Source organism: Furipterus horrens, unplaced genomic scaffold (assembly GCF_987537825.1).
Source record: "Furipterus horrens unplaced genomic scaffold, mFurHor1.1.pri manual_scaffold_10, whole genome shotgun sequence".
In the NCBI taxonomy this organism is placed as follows: Eukaryota; Metazoa; Chordata; class Mammalia; order Chiroptera; family Furipteridae; genus Furipterus; species Furipterus horrens.
In genome coordinates this window covers 48,378,411-48,399,183 of record NW_028327180.1, presented here as the reverse complement: position 1 = coordinate 48,399,183, position 20,773 = coordinate 48,378,411, and the positions used below count along the sequence as shown (strand labels likewise).

The 20,773-nt window shown below is 46.6% G+C and overlaps 1 protein-coding gene across 8 annotated transcripts in view; it reads left to right on the top strand.

Annotated features, from left to right (window-relative positions):
• SUGP2 (SURP and G-patch domain containing 2) overlaps positions 1-20,773 on the top strand; it is a 26,988-nt gene extending 6,215 nt beyond the window's left edge. For 3 of the 8 annotated variants that reach the window (XM_090290037.1, XM_090290036.1, XM_090290038.1), the window contains exons 3-11: positions 14-1,603; positions 4,629-4,749; positions 5,583-6,073; positions 7,111-7,222; positions 11,877-12,394; positions 14,623-14,684; positions 17,036-17,172; positions 17,878-17,998; positions 20,497-20,773. In XM_090290037.1, coding sequence (XP_090146163.1) covers positions 14-1,603; positions 4,629-4,749; positions 5,583-6,073; positions 7,111-7,222; positions 11,877-12,394; positions 14,623-14,684; positions 17,036-17,172; positions 17,878-17,998 — 3,152 coding nt within the window. In that variant the 3' untranslated portion in view covers positions 20,497-20,773. The other 5 variants (XR_016513667.1, XR_016513665.1, XR_016513666.1 and 2 more) reach the window with 5 other exon arrangements.

The window sequence follows — 20,773 nt, the reverse complement described above, 5'->3', positions numbered from 1 at the left end:
TTATTTATTTCAGATCTTATAAGGACACTCCCAAGAGTCAGAGCAGATATGTATGATGACATTCACAGTGACAGCAGATACACTCTGGGAGGATCCGTAGCTCAGTCTCGAGATGCTGGGAGAGAAGGCCTGAGAAGTGATGTGTTTCCAGGACCTTCCTTCATATCAAGCAACCCTTCTGTAAGCGAAGACTACTATCGCAAAGATCTGGAATTTTCCCACCCTGACTCCCGAGAGCAGGTCTTTGGCCACCGGAAATTGGGATATTTCCGTTCTCCAGACTGGAAATTTACACTCCGTGGCTCTTGGGAACAAGACTTTGGCCACCCAGTTTCTCAAGAATCATCTTGGTCACAGGAGTATAATTTTGGTCCTTCTGCACTACTGGGGGACTTTGGGTCCTCCCGGCTGATTGAAAAAGAGTGTTTGGAGAAAGAGAGTCGGGATTACAACGTGAACCATCCAGGGGAGGTAGACACTGTGCTCAGGGGCAGCAGCCAAGTCCAGGGCAGAGGCCGAGGTCTAAACATCATTGATCAGGAGGGTGCCCTCCTAGGAAAGGGGGAGTCTCAGGGCCTGCTCACATCTAAAGGGGGGGTTGGAAAACTTGTCACACTGAGAAGTGTGAGTACAAAAAAAATGCCCACTGTAAATCGTATCACTTCCAAAACTCAGGGCACTAACCAAATCCAGAAAACCACCCCAAGTTCTGATGTGACCATAGGGACAAACCTGGGAACGGAAGATATTCAATTTCCCACTCAGAAGATCCCTCTGGGACTCAGTATGAAGGACATTAGGCTCCCAAGAAGAAAGATGAGCTTTGACCTCATAGATAAGTCCGATGTTTTTTCAAGATTTGGGGTAGAAATAATCAAGTGGGCAGGATTCCACACCATAAAAGATGATGTTAAATTTTCCCAGCTTTTCCAGACTCTCTTTGAACTTGAAACTGAAACCTGTGCTAAAATGCTTGCCTCATTTAAATGCTCCTTAAAACCAGAGCACAGAGATTTTTGCTTTTTTACTATCAAATTTTTAAAGCACTCTGCTTTGAAAACACCCAGAGTTGATAATGAGTTTTTAAACATGCTTTTAGATAAAGGTGCTGTGAAGACCAAAAATTGCTTTTTTGAAATCATAAAACCCTTTGACAAGTACATAATGAGGCTTCAAGACCGGCTTCTGAAGAGTGTCACGCCCCTGCTCATGGCCTGCAATGCCTATGAGCTGAGTATCAAAATGAAGACCCTTAGTAACCCCCTGGACTTGGCTGTTGCCCTGGAGACCACCAATTCTCTCTGCCGGAAGTCTTTGGCCCTTTTGGGACAGACATTCTCCTTGGCCTCTTCTTTCCGGCAAGAGAAAATCTTAGAAGCCATCGGCCTCCAAGATATAGCTCCCTCTCCTGCTGCATTTCCAAACTTTGAGGACTCCACTCTGTTTGGGAGAGAATACATAGATCACCTGAAGGCCTGGCTGGTCAGCAGTGGGTGTCCACTCCAGGTCAAGAAAGCTGAAACTGAGCCAACACGAGATGAGAAAACAGTTTCTCCTACGAAACCTGAAATTCAGGCCAAGGCTCTGAGTGGTCTGAGTGATGGTAAGGAAAGCAGCAAAAGTTTCTATTTGTTGTAATTTTTTTTCATGTTTTTTTGGTTATAGCTCTTATTCTCTTTGAGGTTTTCATAGGAAATTCTTTAGCCAACTGGAGACAAATCAGAGTTTTAGCAGAAAACTTTCATTGGCCAGTATATCTACCTGCCATTCATTCCATAATCATGTATGAGGAATCTTCCATTTGCCACAGAAGGTCTTAGACACTCCTTTGGAAATCTGATGAAAAGCTGAAACCTTTCCCATGAAAAATGCACATATATTTTTCATAATTTTGCCTGCACATTTTAGGGTGGGGCGGTTATCGTCCTGTAGCCAAGGTTCAGAAACCCTGTTCCAACAGGGCCCAACCTCTAGTATTCCTAGAAGGAAAAGTAAATGCTGGACACTGTGTCTGAGGAGACTCCAGGCTCCTGAGAGAAAGAAATAACAAAAACTAGCCCCTCCTGTGCTGGGATTAAGAGGGAAATAGGAGAGGTTCCAGCCTAGCCCAGCCAAGGGAGTTGGGGAGGCCAAAGGGGGCCTGTATTTGAGCTATATTGAAGGATGGACAGAGATCAGCCAGGTCGGTCCAGGTAACCTGCTAAATGTTGACAGATCACTGAGATAGACCTGGTACCGTGCAGTTAACAGTTGGCTTACAGGGCAGGGGGCAGGCTGATAAGGAGATAATAAACATGACTGGCTGATTGGTGTACCTTGTCCCTCCACCTTAGCTCCCAGGATGGTTGCTCTCAGCCCAAATATCCCAGGGCTTATGCACATAGGTAGTGCCCATATCCTCTTTCCTCCTAACATGGTTTTCCACTTCCATTGCCTCAACCCAGTGGGGAAGTCTCCTTTGTCCCTGAATCTCTTCACTCCTCTAACACCCTTGTGGAGCCTGAATGCGCAAGCACTGGTAGCCACATCACAGATGGTTGGCTACACCTACTCCCAGAGAGGGAGCCTTCCCAAAGCAGGCTCAGGGCCTAAGTGGTCCCTTCCTTTGCATTACCCCCCAAAGTGGTGGAGCAGAAAGTCGGTGTAACAATGATACTGGAAGAAAAATTCACCCATAACCTGAAATTGCCCGCCACTGTCCCCTTGTGGTGCTGCTAGGCAGCAATGCTGTGCTGCTGTACTGAAAACACTACCATGTACTCTTCAACGGGATTGTCACAGTCCCTTGTGTTTCTACAGCACTCATTGCATCATGATATAGACCTAACATAAATTTTCTCACCTTTCCCTTGATGTTGAACTCACGCTGCCTTTTACTACATGCTTCTGAGCTTGTGCAGAGCTAGGTTCCCTTGTCATTGTTAACTACAAACCTCAGCTATCTGGACAGCAGGTGGACAGCACCAGCACTGCTTCACCATTGTTTTCTTTTTTTTTTTCTTTTCTCTTTTTAAAATGTTTATTTGTTTGATTTTAAAGAGAGAGAAAAACATTGATTTCTTGTTCCACTTATTGATGCATTCATTGGTTGCTTCTTGTATGTGCCCTGACTTGGGTTCAAACCTGTAACCTTAGTGTACTGGGACAGTGCTTTAACCAACTGAGCTACCTGGCCAGCTCCACCATTGTTTTCATTACAGTATATTAGGAATACTGGGATGACATCTGTCGTTGAATTTGTTGATTTATTACTATTATTTTTAATTTTTATTTTAAAATCCTTTAAAAGGATATAGTCTCAGGAGAAGTATTGCTGGGACCTGCTTTCTGTCCCTTGCTATGGTCATCTTCTCCAGAGATGGTTGCAGTGACCAACAAATTGTTTTTGTTTCAGAAAGCTGCTGATTCTAGACCTCCTATTTTATTTTTCTGTAGAATTGGCAGTTCTGTAAATGAGAGCAATTTCAAAAGGAAGATACTTGCAATAACATGAGAATTGAAAGGTTGACTTATCCTGTATAGAGTTCTCACTGATATTTAAAATAAGCTCAGAGTGCTCTGCCTGCTGTGGCTCAGTGGATTGAGTGCTGACCTGGAAACCCAAGGGTTGCTGGTTTGATTCCCAGCCAGGGCACATGCCTGGGTTGCAGGCCAGTCTTTAAAATAAATAAATAAAATATCTTCTTAAAAAATGAGCTCAAAGCTACAACTCACACATAGGTAAGAACAGGGCAGTATAGTTACTCCACAGAACAAACTGGAAAACCTCTTCATTTCAGGGGTGGTTTTTATTAAATGAGTGAACAAATAGACCATTCTGTGCTAGTAAAACTAGCAAATATCAGAAAACTAAACGATTTTATTATTTCAGGACAGACATGTTCTGTGTTGCTGGTGGCATTGTAAACTACAGCCATATTGGAGGAAAGTCACACTTTAAAAAAACGTTTTCATATACATTGAGCAGATATGTGAATACCTACCTTGGAACTATTGACTTTTTTAATTGGGAAATTTTTATTTGTAAATTTATATATGTATGTTTTCTGATTATAGAACACATGTATGTTCATATTTTGTAGATAAAGCACAAAAAAATAAAATCCTGGTAAATATACCACCCATAGATAACATGTTAACTTTCTGATATATGTCCTTCTTTTTTCCCAGTGTTTCCATATTTATGTATCTTTTTTCCCCTCCTTCCTATTGGGAATCACAACCTAGATAAATGTTTTACATATTTTATACCTAAATACATTTTATATCGTATTTTCCCTTTAATATTGTGAACATTCAAGTTAAGCGATACACAAAAAGTTGTAACAAGATGCTGCATACCATTTCCTTGTATAGAACATATATATACATTGCTCTGTATTGTCACTGTAAACCATGACTGTTTCTGTCATTGTGGTTATGCTGTTATAGCTTTTGTGAAGATATTTTATATATTGATTTCTAGAACAACATTCCACTTTCCTCTTTTCAATGCTGGTCTCATGAAGGAGGATTTCAGTTGCTGGTGCTTGCTTAGGCTCCATCCTAGGCCTGTGACTCTGTCCTGGTTTTCCCAGGCCCGATGTGGTGCAGTATGTTTCTCAGAAAAGCCCTTTTATATGTTTTAGCTGTCCCCCAGCGAGCAGATCATAAGGTGGTGGACACCATTGACCAGCTTGTCACTCGGGTCATTGGAGGCAGCCTGTCTCCTAAAGAGAGAGCTCTTCTCAAGGAGGACCCTGCTTACTGGTAGGTCTTTAAATATCAGCCCTCTGAATCCCTCCCATAGAGCACACAGCACCATTTATGTCGCTCTGATGGTGTCCAGAGCAGAGAGTGAGGGATTTATTTTGAGCAGTGGTGTTGACCTGTGGGAAGAGCGTGAGGGTGGGTTGGGTTCACCTGAGTTCAAGTACCAGCCCTGCTGCAGACCTGCCCTGTGGCCTTCTCTTGTTCGGTCTTAGAAGTCCGTGTCCTTGCTGTGCTGGTTTAAGGATGAGCTTAGATATGCATGCAAAGAGTGTGTGTAAGATGAGGGATATGTCACAGCAGCTGTCTGTGATTTATTGCCAGTATTTGTTAAGCTGTCTTCCTTTTGCCTTATTGGCCCTTCACATGAATAGAACTTTTTTAAAATTAAAGTTTTCATCATAAATACAGTACTTCCTTTTTAGAGTAAGTGATACAGTTGAAAGGTCATCAGGCACCCACCATTTTGAAGGTTGTCACCTTCTGAAATGGAATCCAGAAGCAAGATCTGTCATGTGCTGGTAGCAGAATGCTTCCATGGCTCCAGGGTAACTGGTTTGTGTAGCTAAGTGTCCAGGACCTATGAGGTCCTTTGTGGCTTCTGATGATAGAAATGGAGGAGGATTCCACCAGTGCTTAAAGCTCCTGATTGCTCTGCAGTCATTCTGGGCAAAATGGGTAACCTGGTCCCAGCTTTGGGTCTTCAGTGGGGCCAGGTAGAACCTCAGACAGCATAGAAGCTGTCATGCAGAAAGGGTTTGCCAGTGTATTTGCAGCAGTGATTTGGTCATGCTGGTGTTTACCAGTATCCCACTGCCTGTTTCATTATATAGGTTTTTGTCTGATGACAGTAGTCTGGAGTATAAATATTACAAGCTGAAACTGGCAGAAGCACAGCGGATAAGCCAAACCTCGCCAGGAGTGGGTCAGAAGCCAGTGGCAGCAGAGTGTGCAGTCCGCGCTATGCTGTATGCCCGGACAGTCCAGAGCCTTAAGAAGAGGCTCCTTCCCGGGCGGCGGCGGGGGCTGCTCCGAGCTCCAGGGCTCCAGGGGTGGAAGGTGAGAAGAGCAACCACCGGGACCCAGACCCTCCTCCTCTCCTTGGGCACCAGACTGAAACACCACACCCGACAAGCTCCAGGCTCTTTGCAGGGAAAGCTGCTCCAGCAAGATGGAAATGGTGCTGCCAAGGACTGCCTGCCAGACCCAGCTGGGCCCTCTACTCAGGACATCAGCTCAGAAGTTGCAGGCCCATCTCCCAAGCCAGCAGAAGTGGATATATATGAAGCCCCTCAGAGCTCCTCTCCCTGCCTGTCTGCTGACGGTGGGTGCTCACTCCTGTCTCCCTCCCCTAGCCCTTAATCTCCAATCTCCAGTGGTCTCTGCAGAGGTTGGGTGACCTCAGTGGTCTGGACAGTGGGCAGTAGCATCAGAGACCTGGCAAGGATGGGTGCATGAAATGGTGCTTTCTCTCCTCTTGCTTCCTCGAGAGGGCTATCTGAGAGTTCTGTGACACCCTTCCTCCTGTCTTGAAGGTGAAACTAACATGGGCTGCTGCCTAGTGACTGTGCCTCCTCCCTGCAAGATCCTACTGTCAACCACCGGGTCATGCCTTATACCTGTGCCTGGGGCTTTGAGCTCCTTGATCCATTTCTCTTTGTCCTTTCCTCCTTTACATTCCATAGGCTGCCCTGTTCTCATTCTGCCCCTCTCCCCAGGTCTGTGTTCCCTCCTCAGGGTTAGGTGACCTACAGTTTCTTCTGAAGTTACCAACTTAGCGCCTTCTGTGTCACCTAGCCATTACCTTCTCCCTCTGCAACAGACCTGCTCCCTGACCAGTGCTTCCCACTCAGCACTAGATGGGAACGTAGAGGGCAAAAAATCTACCCAACTGCTGCATTTTCTAGCTGTTGCTACAGTACATGCAGCTCCAAACTGTAGCTTCACACAGGAGTTAAGCCTGGCTGGGCCTGCACATGCGTTTGGAGGCAGCAGCTGGTTGAGGTGTTATGGGTGACTGGGCCATGTGCCTGTCACCTCCCAGCAGCCAGCTGGGGTTGACTCACCTGAGGTTGATATCAGACCTCCAGGAGAGGCAGTGGAGGTACTCAAGGCCTTTGAGCTCCAGGCTTGGCACTTCTGCCACATCTGTTGGCTAATAGGAATCTTGATGTTAGTCCTAGTTCAGAGGAGAGGAGAGTCCACCACTGCTGGTTCTAGCCGCAGAGTCACATGGCAAAGGGCGAATATGCAGGAGGGGACAAGAGGGGCTGTCTTTGTAATCACTTTCCACAGCCCCATGATGTCCACATGGCAAGTGGCAGCTCAGAACCAACACATGACAGTTGCTTTGTTTTGTAGTCGACATGAAGACCATGGAGACTGCAGAGAAACTGGCCAAATTTGTTGCTCAAGTGGGACCAGAGATCGAACAATTTAGCATAGAAAACAGCACTGACAACCCTGACCTGTGGTACGTATACATCACACCCTTCTGGTTTGAGTGTGTTCACCCACAAGTACTCTGAGAGCCTGAAAGGTGATCTGGCAGACGCACTCCCGCGCCAGGTGTCACTCCAGGATAGGTTGACTTCACTTCTGCTGAGCTCAGGGCCATGAGGGAGGAGCATCTATTCTGGGATTTGGGGTATGATGGAGAACATGCCTAATCTAGGGAATTAGGAAAAGCTCTCCATAGGAACATTTAAGCTGGATCTGAAAGCCAAGTAGGATTTCTCCAGGAGAAGGGAGATTGTCCCCTGGGTAGAGGGATGGTGTCCCCAGGACCTGAGCAGAGGCAGAACAATGGTGGGAGAGGGAGGGTGCATCCTCACCCAAGAGCCTGAGGAAGAAGAGAACACTGCCCCCTGGTCACACTGGCTGCTGTGGGCTGATGAGAATTTGCTGCTCGTGAACTGATGATGGTGGTCCCTGGTCTAAGTGTGGGCAACAGGCTCTTCCATGTAGTGATAGCCTGGCACCCTCGGGCTGGGAGGAACATGATTACCCTCTCTATTCCTCAGACTCAACACCACACAGTCCAGAAACAGCTCTCCCTCCAGGGTGCAGGTTTTCCTCCTGGGTTCCCAGTACTGAGCCGTAACACTTGCGCTCCCCTTGGGCTCCCCTCTGCTGGTGGGGAGTGTGTGGGGAGCAGATGGGTTTACATGCTGTGTACATTGTATCCTCCAGTCTGCTGGGGCTCTGGACTGTTGCCCTGCTCCCAGCCTGCTGCAGAATGGTGCCTAGTCTAATAAAGAATGCAGTTTAAAACTTCACATTTCCTAGTGCATTTCTGGGATCCAGTGGTGGCCAAGCATGCTCTTCTAGCTTGTTTGAGACCTTGACTGGGCACTGCACTGGGAGTACCTTCTGCTTCTTGGGAGACCCAGACCAGCTGCCTAGACACTGATGGTTTTGCAAATGCTCTACCTGGTTCTGCCTTTTACAGGCCTGGTGACCTCAGGGGCTGCCACCTGCAGGCCTCAGAGTAGGGCTTCCTATAGCATGTGGGATTTTGCCATAGCAGTGCCTGGCAAGGGGGACAGCTAAGTACAGGGAAAACTAGTTTGCAAGAAAACTTTGGCCCTGGCTGGTGTGGTTTGGTGGACTGAGCACTAGCCTGCAAACCAAAGGGTCGCCAGTTTGATTCCCAGTGAGGGCACATGCCTGGGTTGTGGGCCAGGTCCCCAGGTGGGGGCTTGCAAGACCCAACCACACATTGCTGTTTCTCTCCCTCTCTTTTCATCTTCCTTCCCCTCTCTCTAAAAATAAATAAATAAAATCTTTAAAAAAGAAAAAAAAAAAACCTGCATCATCCTGGGCACTTGGTGCTGCCAGTGCTTAAGAGTTATTCCTCACCCTCTGGGCAGACGACTTCTTTTTATTTTTTTATTTTTAAAGATTTTATGTATTTATTTTTAGAGGAAGGGAAGGAGAAAGAGAGTGAGAGAAACATCAACTGCTTGCCTCCTGCACACCCCCAACAGGGGACCTGGTCCACGAGCCAGGCATGTGCCTTGACCAGAAATCAAACCAGCAACCTTGCAGTCAGTGGGGCAATGCCCAAACCACAGAGTCGCACCAGTCTGGGCTGTGAAGCCTTTTGTGATCAATGTTCCTTAAAACATCCCGTTCCCTCCTTACCCACAGTGAGAATCCCGGATCCCACAGCAATATCAGTGGAGTGATGCAGTCTGTCTCCCAATGCTCGTAAAATAGTTTGAAACTCAGTGTACTGGGTAGCATGCCTATATGGTAAAGGCCAAAATGACTTTGTGTTTCTTTTTCTTTGAAAGAATTATACCTCTGATGTGCTCAGTAGTCACTCGAGTTGATTCATTTTGTGTGTGTGGCTGTCATCAACTTGACATACAGTTAGGTTCATTTGTTTCTGTGGATATTCAGTTTTAGGACCTTTTTTACTATACTTTTTATTTTGCTTTTAAAATACGTACAGCAGCCCTGGACAGGTAGCTCCATTGGTTAGAGCATCGTCCCGATACACACCAAGGTCGTGGGTTCAATCCCCAGTCAGGGCACATAGAAAAATTAACCAGTGATTGCATAAATAAGTGGAACAACAAATCCATGTTTCACTCCTTTCCCCCTTCTCTAAAAATCAATAAATTTTAAAAAGTAATAAATATAGCCCTCACTGGTGTGGCTTAGTTGATTGAGCATCATCCTGCAAGGTGAAAAGTTCACTGGTTTGATTCTCGGTCGGGTCAGAGCACATGCCTGGTTGTGGGCCCAGTCCCCGGTTGGGGCACATATGAGAGGCAACTAACTGATCGATGTTTCTTTCTCTCTCTTTCTCCCTCCCTTCCCGTCTCTCTAAAAATAAATAATCTTTAAAAAAAAAAAAGTATAGCATTTTCATGGTTGTAAAGTAAAAATTATAAAAGGTAAGCTGAGAGAAGTGGGACTACTGTATTTTACTTACCTGTTCACCTCTTGACAGTATTTGAGGTGTTTTCATTTTTATATTTATTATAGATAAATCTGCTGTGAGCACTATTCATGTGTAAGGACCTCTGTGGACACCTGCTTTTATTTCTCAGATAGATACTGAGGAGGGGAGAGGCTGGCTGCCACGGTGGGTCCACATTTAACTTGAGAAAACTGCCGAACTTCCTTTCCAAGTGACTGCATCATTTTGCCTTTTCAGCAACCTGGATAAGAGTTTGGTTTCTTCCCTTCCTTGCCAGCACTTGTCCATCTTTTTAATGTCCCAATTCCAGGAAGGGGCAGGGGTGTCTCACTGTGGTTCTCATTTCTCTGAGGACTGATGCTGAGCATCTTCCATTGTGCTTATGTGCTTTTCATATTTCTTTAGTGAAGTGTTTCTCCATATCTTTGGCCCATTATTTTGTTTGGCTTTCTTACTTAGTAATAAATTTTGAGAGTGCCTTATATATTCTTTTTTTTAAATCCCTACCTGAAGATATGTTTATTGATTTTAGAGAGAGAGGAAGGAAGGGAGGGAGAGACAGACAGACACATTGATGTAACAGAGAAACATCTATTGCTTGCCTCCTATATGCTCCCTGGCTGGGGATTGAACCCTCAACATTTTGGTGCAAGGGACAACACTCCAACCAAATGAACACCTGGTTAGGGCATATGGCTTGGTTTTTACATATAGATCCCCAATTTGTGTGGAGTTATTTGGGAGCAAGGGGTGCAGCATGGATCTAATTTAAATATTTTTCTTAAAACTGTCCAGTTGTCCCAACACCATTTGTTGACAAGATTGTCTTTTTCAGAGTGGTTTGAGGGACCCCCTTCATCAGATGCTTTGTTTCTGACTTCTTTTGGTCTGTCTGTCCATCTATTCATGGACCAGTACCACACTTTTTTTTTTTTTAATTACAGTTGACATCCAGTATTATTTTATTAGTTTCAGATATACAGCATAGTGGTTAGACATTTATATAATTTACAAAGTGATCCCCCACTAATTCTGGTACCTGCCTGGCACCATACATAGTTATTACAATATTATTGACTATACTTTCTATGCTGTACTTTACATCCCTGTGACTATTTTGCAACTTCCAATTTGTACTTCTTTTTTTTTTTTTTCTTTTGAGATTTTATTTATTTACTTCTTGAGAGAGGGGAAGAGAGGGAGAAAGAGAGTGATAGAAACATCAGTGTGAGAAACATTGATCTGTTGCTTCTTGTACATACCCTGACCGGGGACCAAACCTGCAACCCAGGCATATGCCCTTACTGGGAATTAAGCCAGTGACCTTTTTGGTTTGTGGGATGATGCCCAACCAACTGAGCCACACCAGTCATGGCCTAATATGTACTCTTAATCCCAGTACTGCAGTGTTTTAACTATAGAGGTGTCACACACTTTGTAATATCTGGTGAGGCTTGTTCAGAGTTCTCCCAGATGTTTTCTATATGAACTTTAGACTCATCTTGTCTAGATCCAGAAATAAATGATGCTTTTATTAGGATACTTTTCAACATTAATATGTTAACTAGTGAGAACTAACATCTTTATGAGGTCGAGTTATCCTGTCTAAGAACAAGGGCAATCTTTCCTTTAGTCCAAGTATATTTTGTATCTTCAGGCATGTTTTGGTTTTTTACACCAGCCAAACCCCCCAGCTCTGAATATGGGTCTAGGTGGTCCTTGGATTCAGGCTCAGAGAGGCTTTATAACCACCATGTTTATGCAGCTTCTCTACAGGATGTGAGGCAGGAGGTTCTGTGGGCAATGCACTTCCTCCATCTTGTACCTGGCAGTGTGAAAGGGACCCTAGAGTCACAGTGAGCACTCAAAGATACAGAGGGCCAGTGATGTCACTAGAAAGGGATGAGTGAGACCAGGTTGGATCTCTGGACTGAGTATTGGAGCTCATTCCAGCACACTGCCTAGATGTCCCCACATACCTTGTTTCTCCACTTCCCTCCCCCAAAAAACAATTAGGCCTCACATTATGGCTCCTTAAACTTTATATCAGTGCAAAATTGCACCATCAGCCATATGTAGAAAGAGGTCAGGTTATTCCCACCCCCAGCTTCATCTGGTCCATTCAGGAAGTTTGAACAAATAAGAATGTTCAGAGGACTGTCTGGTTAACCAATGTATATCATCTTTATCCCAGGTTTCTACATGACCAAAATAGCTCAGCTTTTAAATTCTATCGAAAGAAGGTATTTGAACTGTGCCCATCGATTCGTTTTACATCATCTCCACTGAACCTGCATGCCAGTGAGAGCGCCCTGGAACCCATGGGAGAGGAAGGAGAGTTTGCAGATGAGCCTCCCCAGCAGGAGGTTGAGCTGGAGAGCCCAGAGGTGATGCCTGAGGAGGAGGGGGAGGAGGATGAGGAGGAAGACGACGATGAGGAAGAGGAGGAAGAGGAAGGAGGCAAGGAGGCCTCCACTCCTGGAGGGCCCTCCAGGGCCGTAGGAGACACTGCCAAGTCCGAGGGCTCTGAAGGCAGCCTGCCCACTGATGGTCTTCCAAGTGAGGCAGCCGAGGATGGCCCAGCTGTCACACCTGCCCTATCACAATCCTCCTCGGGGGTCTGCTTTCCTCGGAAGAGGGTCAGCAGCAAGTCATTGAAAGTTGGCATGATTCCAGCTCCCAAGAGGCTGTGTCTCATTCAGGAGCCCAAAGGTGAGTGGCACCATCAGCACAGTGCCCTGCATAGTCTCATGTTGAGCACTCGAGGAAGAGTTAGCAGGACATGGTTGTACAAACAGGTGGAGATGTTGCCTGCCTGTTTTGAAGAATTTGCTGACCCTCAGCCACAAGATAACCAACTGGCCCCTGTTACCTTTCCACCTCTGATTCTACCTGCCAACCTGGTGGTCCACTGAACATAGGGTTCTTTGGTCTTGTGTTTTTAACTTAAAACAGTCCTTGTGGTTTTGCACACCACTCCAAATGTTCGTGTGAAACTCATGTTCCCAGTTGATGTAATGTTTGCACTCTAAAGAGATGCTGCTGAGTAGTCTGTGGTTTCTAGCATCCCACATACTGCTCATGGTCTCCATTGTTGCTCAGATTCCAGCAGGATGGCCCTAGATATGGAGGGGATGGGCCTGGGTCTTCTCAGCCATTTCCTGCCCATGGTCTTGGGGGGTGCCCAGTCTTCTGAGCCAAGGAAGACCTAGAGTAGTGGCACTGCCTTAGTGACAGTGAGGTGGAAGGACATGGGACCGGACTGGTCTCATGCAACCATTAGAGGGAGCCATGTGTTCTGTGGAAGCCATCTCCTGTTCCCCTGTGTGGAGGGTTAAGGTTCCTGGGGTACAAATTACCAGCAATAAAATGCACCCCTTTCAAGTGGACAGTTTGAGCAGTTTGAGGAGTTTTGTCAAATGTGTACAGGCATGAACCCACCAGTACAGTTGAGCCGGAGCCTGTCCCCAGAAAGTGTCTGTAGTCCCCTCTCCAATCTGGCCCCAGTAGCCACTAAGTATTTTCTGGCCTTTCTTTCTTTCTTTTTTTTTTTTAACTTTATTATTTTTTTAATTTATGGATTGATTTTAGAAAGACAGGAAGGAAGAGGGAGAAAAACATTGATTTGTTGTGCCACTTATTTATGCATCCATTCGTTGATTTTTACATGTGCCCTGACCATAGATTAAACCTGCAGCATTGGTGTATCGGTACAACACTCTAACCACTTGAGCTACCCGATTAGGGCTGGCCTTGCCTTTTCTAGGCTCAGTAAGTGGAATTGTATTATGAATGGCCCAGGCCACTACTCATGCCTCCTACCACCCAAATGTTCACACAGCCAAGCCTGGGCCATGTGCTTCAACTGTGGAGCTGGTGCTGTGAGGTGGTGGTGGTGGTGAACAGTGCCTCGTCATTTGTAACTAATGTTCAACGTTACTCAGACTGTCATTTTCACACCCAGCAGTGTCAATACAGTTTCCCACTAACAAAACAGTCCCATGGCTTGTGTTTGGAGACTTTGGCGTAGCAATGGATCACTATAACTGCTTTGCTGAACTCTTATTGCGGATGGTGGTAGCTCATCAGAATGTTTAAGTATGTCCTTCTTGGGGAAAGTGGAATCCTTTCTATTTCAGAAGCTCTCAGTTCTTCAAGTGAGTGGTTGATGAGACAAAACCAGGCCTGCTGATCTCTGCCCTTCCTCACCAAATAAAATAACAATAATAATGTGATTTGGAGCTTTGTAGAAGTAGCAAGATTATTTTGCTGGAAAGTTCTATGTGGACTTTTAATTCTTTTTTAAAAAAATATTTTAATTATTTATTTTTAGAGAGAGGGGGGGGAGGGAGAGAAACATCAATGTGCAAGAGAAACATGGATTGGTTGCCTCTCGCATGTTCCCCAACCAGGGACCTGGCCCATAACCCAGGCATGTGCCCTGACTTGGAATCTAACCAGCGACCTTTTGATCTACAGGCCAGTGCTTAATCCACTGAGCCAAACCAGCAAAGGCCGGACTTTAATTCTTTATCGATGGGATAATCATGATGACGCTGGAGGGCATACATAGCATTGCACATTGTGAGGCAAAATGTATTCTTGTGCTCATGGAATATGATTTACGCATTCGGTTCATCATAAACATGGGTGTCTTATGTTTAAGGATACTCTCCTACAGTAAGGAGCCCTTGGTTGAGCCCATGTGTTCATCCTCTGGGCTTCATGGTTATGTGGTTCCTGAGAGGATTCCAGGCCAAGCAGCTGGCCTTGTGCAGGTCGTAGGTACCTTCTGTCAGCAAGGGGCTATTAGCCAAAGTTGTAGCATTTTCATTTTCTGTCTCAGAAATCTGGGGAAAGCATATGTGTGTATATGTGTGTGTGTGTGTGTGTGTGTGCGTGTGCATACACACACAAACATATGTTTTTTTGTCTTCCAGTTCATGAACCAGTCCGTATTGCCTACGACAGGCCTCGAGGTCATCCAGTGTCCAAAAAGAAGGTGAGCATGACTATTTGTGAGAATTCATGTGACATAGTCAGTTAGAATTTGTCAGTCTCCAGGGATACTGTAGCCTGTGATTAAGCTGTATTCATGCTTCAGACTGGGTGTGAATGTACAAAGCACGATTTTTCTCTCTGGCAACTTTTGAAAACTATTTAGCTTTGTCCAGAGCACAGGAGGGTAATCCATTTAACAGATAGTTCACCCTGACTGTGCGGCTCAGTTGGTTGGGCATCATCCCACAAAACGAAAGCTTGCCAGTTCGATTCCCAGTTAGGGCACATGCCTGAGTTGTGAGTTCAGTCCCTGGCAGGGGTGTATGTGGGAGGCAACCACCTGATGTTTCTCTTCCTTTCTCCCTCCCTTCCCCTCTCACTAAAAATAAATAAAATCTTTAAAAACATTAAAAACAAAAAACAGATAGTTGGGGCCTGACATACACATTGGAATGGAGAGATGAACAAGTAATGTCTTGGTCCTCAAGAGGTTCAGATTTAGTGGACTGTAATGTGGTTTAAAAAGCAGTTATGCAGAGTATGTGTGTTAATTAACTTGTTGGCACCACCTATGCACCAGGTCCCATGTTCCCAGTGAGCAGGGCCAAAATGTGTGACCAGGTCCTGGGCAGGGGTGGTGCTGTGGGTACAGAGAAGCAGTTCGACGGGGAATAAGGTGGATTTGGGGTACTGTTTAAGCAGGAGGGCCTAGGAGAGGCCCCAGGGTGGTCAAGGGTCCACAGGGAGCTCTTTGGGCCTGAGTGGAATGATGAGAGTAGGGAGGTGAGGAAGTAGAGGCAGCGGGGACTCAGGTCCTTCTCTGGGAGAGGATGTTGGGAACCTGTGGTAGGGTTTGAGTGGAAGATGTATGTCCAATATCATTGTGTTGAGAGCAGCCTGTTGGGTGGGAGCTGGTCAGAGCTGAGGACGTGACGGGTAATGTTGGACATGGTGGGACTCAGATGAACTGGATGTGGAACAGCGAAAGCCGAGAGCTCAGCACAACCCCAGGGCTGTTGACCTGGGCAGTTAGGCGGATGGGACTGCCATTGGCTGAACTGGGGAGCCCCTGGGGGGAGCAGTTCACCAGAAGATGGAAGTGAATTCCAGGTGGCCGGGTGAAGTCGTCCAGGACACATGGAGACATCACAGTTCTCTAGAAGTCAGGAAAGTGAGCAGGGAGCAAGGGGGTCTCTGCTGGTAATGAGAAAAGCCCATGCGGAGGCCCCCAATAAGTCAGACCCGTTTCGAGTGCACCAGTCTCAGCAGCCAGATGAAGCGTCACTCTGACCCAGGCTACAGCAGGAGGAGGGATCTTCCTGCACCTGGAGCTTATGGTCCTGCTGCTGCACTCAGCTCTAAGCTGGGGTGAAGGGGCAGCTTGGGTTCAGGCTGAGGCTGGCCACCTAATCTTGTCATGTAACTCCTGAGCCTCCATCTATACATCTGTTATATGGGGCAGTTACAACTGTCCTGCAAGTAGGAGATACCTTGAGGATTAAATGAAATGAGTGTTAACCCTGTGTGCATCATGTGCCCTGCAGATGCAGTCTCTCCTTGGGGAGGCTGCAGACAGGGAGGAAGCCTTGCCTTCAGCCCCTCACGCACACCTCAGCCCAAGGAGGCTGGTCAGGATGACTCTTAGACCTAGATTTAATGCTTACAAGATCCGTGCAGGCTGAGCTGACCCCTGTTCTTCCCATTGCTCCCACCAAGGGCTTTCCTGACAGTGGGTAGGCCTGCCATTTGGGAACCCTTGGCCAGCCTGTGCCCTGCCTTCCCCACCATCCATTTGCCTTAATCATTCTTTTCTGGGCCTGGGAGGGCATGAGGGCACCCTTGTCATCTCAGTGGCAGGTTTCATCTCCTCTGTTCTCCAGGTCACTTTCCTGATGGCGGGGGCCCTATCAGGAAAGCAGGGATAGCAACTCCTGCCCATTGTCCCCCTGGCTTTCCACCTGGCCTTCAGCCTGCACACATCTCTCCCGCACTACTATTTTTCGCTTCTTCCAGCACCAGCCAATGGCAAGCTCCTCCCTCCTTTTCGCCCCTCCTTAAATGCCCTGCAGATAGACTCATCTTGCCAAGACCCCTTCCCTCCCGGCTCCCCCAGAGCTGTTCAGGAACTCATGCACACTCACACTGCATCTACCTCAGGGCATGCTTCCCTTCCTATACCTGGACTCTCAGTGACTCTTACGTTGTTTTGTCCCTTCTAGGGTGAGAGCTGGGGAGGTGACCATGGCTTGATCGTGAATGGGGACTCAAGAGTGTCAGTGCTGGACCATGCTAGAGACCCTGACTCTGGGCACTTTGCTGCAACCCACATGCTGCACTCTGCTCTCTCCTCAGAAACCCAAGGACTTTGACTTTACCCAGCAGAAGCTGACCGACAAGAACCTGGGGTTCCAGATGCTGCAGAAGATGGGCTGGAAGGAAGGCCATGGCCTAGGCTCCTCTGGGAAGGGCATCAGGGAGCCCGTTGGCATGTACGTAGCAGGCACTTAGGGCTAAGGGGTAAGGGGATGGTATTGTGCCTGTGCCTGGAAGAAGAGGCTTTCTTTGGGATTCTGGTCCTAAGTTCTTTCACCTGCAGCCTAATTCTTGGTTCCCCTCACAGGGAATATAGTTTAAAGTTGGCAGTTTGGTGGGGCAGGGTGGGGAGCAAGGGGGGGTTGGGTTTTTGTTTGTTCGTTTGTTTGTTTGGCGAAGAGAGTCTTCAGATGAGATGAGAAGCAAGCATTTCCTTAGGCAGGTGTTCACCCAGCTCCATGCTATGCTTGTGCAGATTATTTAAATGGCTTTCTGGCCCCTGGCATTTTGGGCACATTGTCATAAAAGCTAGAGTGGTGATTCTGGATAGTTAAACCAAGAAGCACTTTTCCTTTCCTGGGAACCCATATGCAACCTTGCCAGTGTGGAAGCTGGCCCAGAATTGGTTAAGCCCGTTAACATCCAGCAGACATTTCATTTACAACTGAGTTTGGCACCTGTGAGGGGGCTGCCTGCTGTAATGGGGCTCCTGAGCACCTGCACAGGTGAGTGCCCTATTCCCCTGTGCAAATCACATCTACACTTTCCCTTTGCCACCACTGAATTGCATTCCACATACTTCTCTCTGCTCAAGCCATTTCCAGTCTCCTGGTGGTCAGGTCTGGGTGCAGGTGTGGCTAACTCTCTGTTTTGCTTCTTAGGGGAACAGCCTCAGAAGGGGAAGGGTTGGGCGCTGACGGGCAGGAGCACAAGGAAGACACGTTTGAAGTCTTCCGTCAGAGGATGATGCAGATGTACAGACACAAACGGGCCAACAAATAGGTATGTGTGGGAGCTGGCATGTTGGGCGTCCTGCCTAAGCTGACATTTTGATATGCAGTGACGGTTCCTCCAGAAAAGTCGGTGTTCCCTGTGCCCCCAAAACCAGACATCAAATATCACAAAAAACTCAAAAGATTATTTAAGGGAAACAAAAGGAGTCTTTGGATGTGGATGTTGTCCCCCCCTTTTACCTTCTAGGTTTGGCTGAAGGAGCGGGTGTGTGATGTGGATCTTAGTGCCACATCCCCTGCGCCAAGCACAGCTGCACATGCCTGCTTGCAGGACCTCTGCACAGGGCTTCCAGGCTGCCGCAGGAATGATCTTGTGTCCCACAAGTGTAAGGGCAACCTGGAAGCCAGCCACAGAGGACGGTCGTTCTGTTTCCCTCTTTGAGGGTCTTCAAATCCTGTTCCTTCTGAAGGGTCTTGGCCTTATGAATAGCTTCATCTTTCTCCTCTCTTTCTCCCCTCCCAACCCATAATTTCCAAATCAGTTTTGAACAAAATCATTCTCTCCTTGAATAGATGAAAACCATTGGTGAGAAACATAAGCCTTGAAGCAGCAATCACTCTAAAAACGCCATCTCTGCCCCGGATTCACCCTGGAGCCAGAGCCCAAGTCGGTTCGGTGTGTACATGAAAAACAAAATGTCTCTGCAGTTTCTGGTGTGGAGGTTCTGCTGGCTTTTCTTTTTCTTAAAGAAAAAATAGTGCATCATTTCTAGGCTGCTCTTGCCTTTCTTCCTCTTCCAAATGCTTTGGGCAGCAAGTCCCCTCCAAGTCTTTCCTGGTTCCCTAAAGAGTGGTACTGCCTTTAGTGCCCAGGAACCAGCTCCTGTCAGTTTTCCGTCCAGGGCACATTGCTCTCCAGAAGTGCTCTGTTAGCAGACTTGATGCTGAAATGATTACCCATTGTGTCTTCTCATTGCTTCTAGAATTTAAATGGGATATAATCTGTACTCTGGCACCACAGCCTGTCAGTGGGAGCACTGAAGCTCTGAACAAGTGGAGATACTTGATTCTAGGAATGTTATTTATGGAGTTTCATTTCTTATATGCATCCCAAGAGACTTAACAAAATTTAGTAATAGTATAATATAGCTGTATTCAGTGAGGGGTAGTCACTGATGAAACTTTCCTCAAATTTATATTTCTTTTTAGAATCCACAAAGAAAGCTACAGCTTGATTTTTCTTTTTAAACCACGCATGGGGTCTCCTATCCTACAAAGGGAAGGGTAAACTCTTCAAGACTTGTCATGTTTTGCATGTGTGGCAGTGGAAAAAAATTGTTTTGTTAAGGCCCTTTTCCAGAACAGAAAGGAACCTCTTGGAGTGGGCTCCACAGCTGTTTGCTATTTCAAGGCCTATGATTGCCACCGCCCCCCGCCCCCCGCCCCCCTGCCCCCTTACAGCTTCTCCCAGCACTTCGCAACTACATGTTAAGTTCTCAGGCTATGGGAATCTCAACCCTTCCTAAAACAGCAGCATTGAAGCTTTAAATATGTTAAAATTGGGACAACTTGGTCATACTGATACTACAAACTTGAGGAACACAGCAGTGAGTTACCTTGCTGGTTGCTTTTATTGGCTGTTAGGAAATCCTTGATTTCTCAGAGCACAGACCCAGCCATAGTCCTGCTCCTCTGATTCTGTCTTGTCTGTCTGTCCTGCTATTCACCACGGCATCTTGCTACCTGGTGCCATCTCTCTTCATATCAGGTATAGTCCCCAGATTTCTCTGCCTGCATCTGAGCAGTCCTGTTGCTGTAACGTCCGGCAGATCTTTATGGCCACGGCAATGTTGGCAGTCTTTCAGCAGAGGTGAACCAGCCTACAAGGATGGTGTGGTTTGGGAGAGCCACACCTGTGGAAGTTCATCTTCTCTTCTCTTTCCTAATCCTTCCGTCAGCCTTCCATGTTGACTGTGCTTTGGGCCACAAGATGGAACTCTGAGAACAAGGCCTTGGTTCCCCGGGGCCTTTCATGGAGTACTTGTTGGCCTGAGTGAGACATGCACCCGCCAGCACATTTTTGCACTTTCTCTTTGAACACAACTCTGACCATTGTATTCACTCTATCCTAGTGTGTTTATTCTTGGCTTTCTCCCCTTTTATTCACAAGTAAAGTGTTTAAAGAATTCCCAGGATGTGAGCTCTGTCCCCATAGCCTCCTGCCACTCGTCCTCCCAGGGACATCCCACTTTGTGCTGACACTTTGTGAGCCTTTGGCAAATATTAATGGAAATGTCTGCTTCTTGAGCCTGCATAGACATCTGAGCACTTAAGTGACACTTCTGTGGAGTCAACAATTAAGGTGTTGCAGGCACCGGGGTGAAGCATGCTGGTGTGTCCTGTGCTGGCTGCCGGCCGGGAACCAGTGCATGCTGGCCCTCTGTGCCACCTTGCTCTCAGCAAGGGCCGCTCACTACAGGGAACTTGCAAGTGTGCGTGGGGGTGTATGGTCTTGTCAAAGTCACAGCATCTTTTCTGTCATTCTAGTTCCAGGGTCTCTCCCGTGAGGACGACAGGCATCCGGAAAGTGCTAACTCGCCACTTTGGGTGCTTACTGTCTCTGGCTTGTTTCCATCACTGGAAATCAGATAGAGAATTTTAGTGTTTTTGGTCCTTGGTAAAACCTAGAAGACATTTGTGATGTTACAGAATGGAAGTTCTTTGTTTTTCTTTTTTTAATCTAAGAGTTGTGAATGTTAATCATTTAGCAATTGCAATAAAATGTAGAGGAACCCAATCTTCCATGGTCTCCATTGATATATTT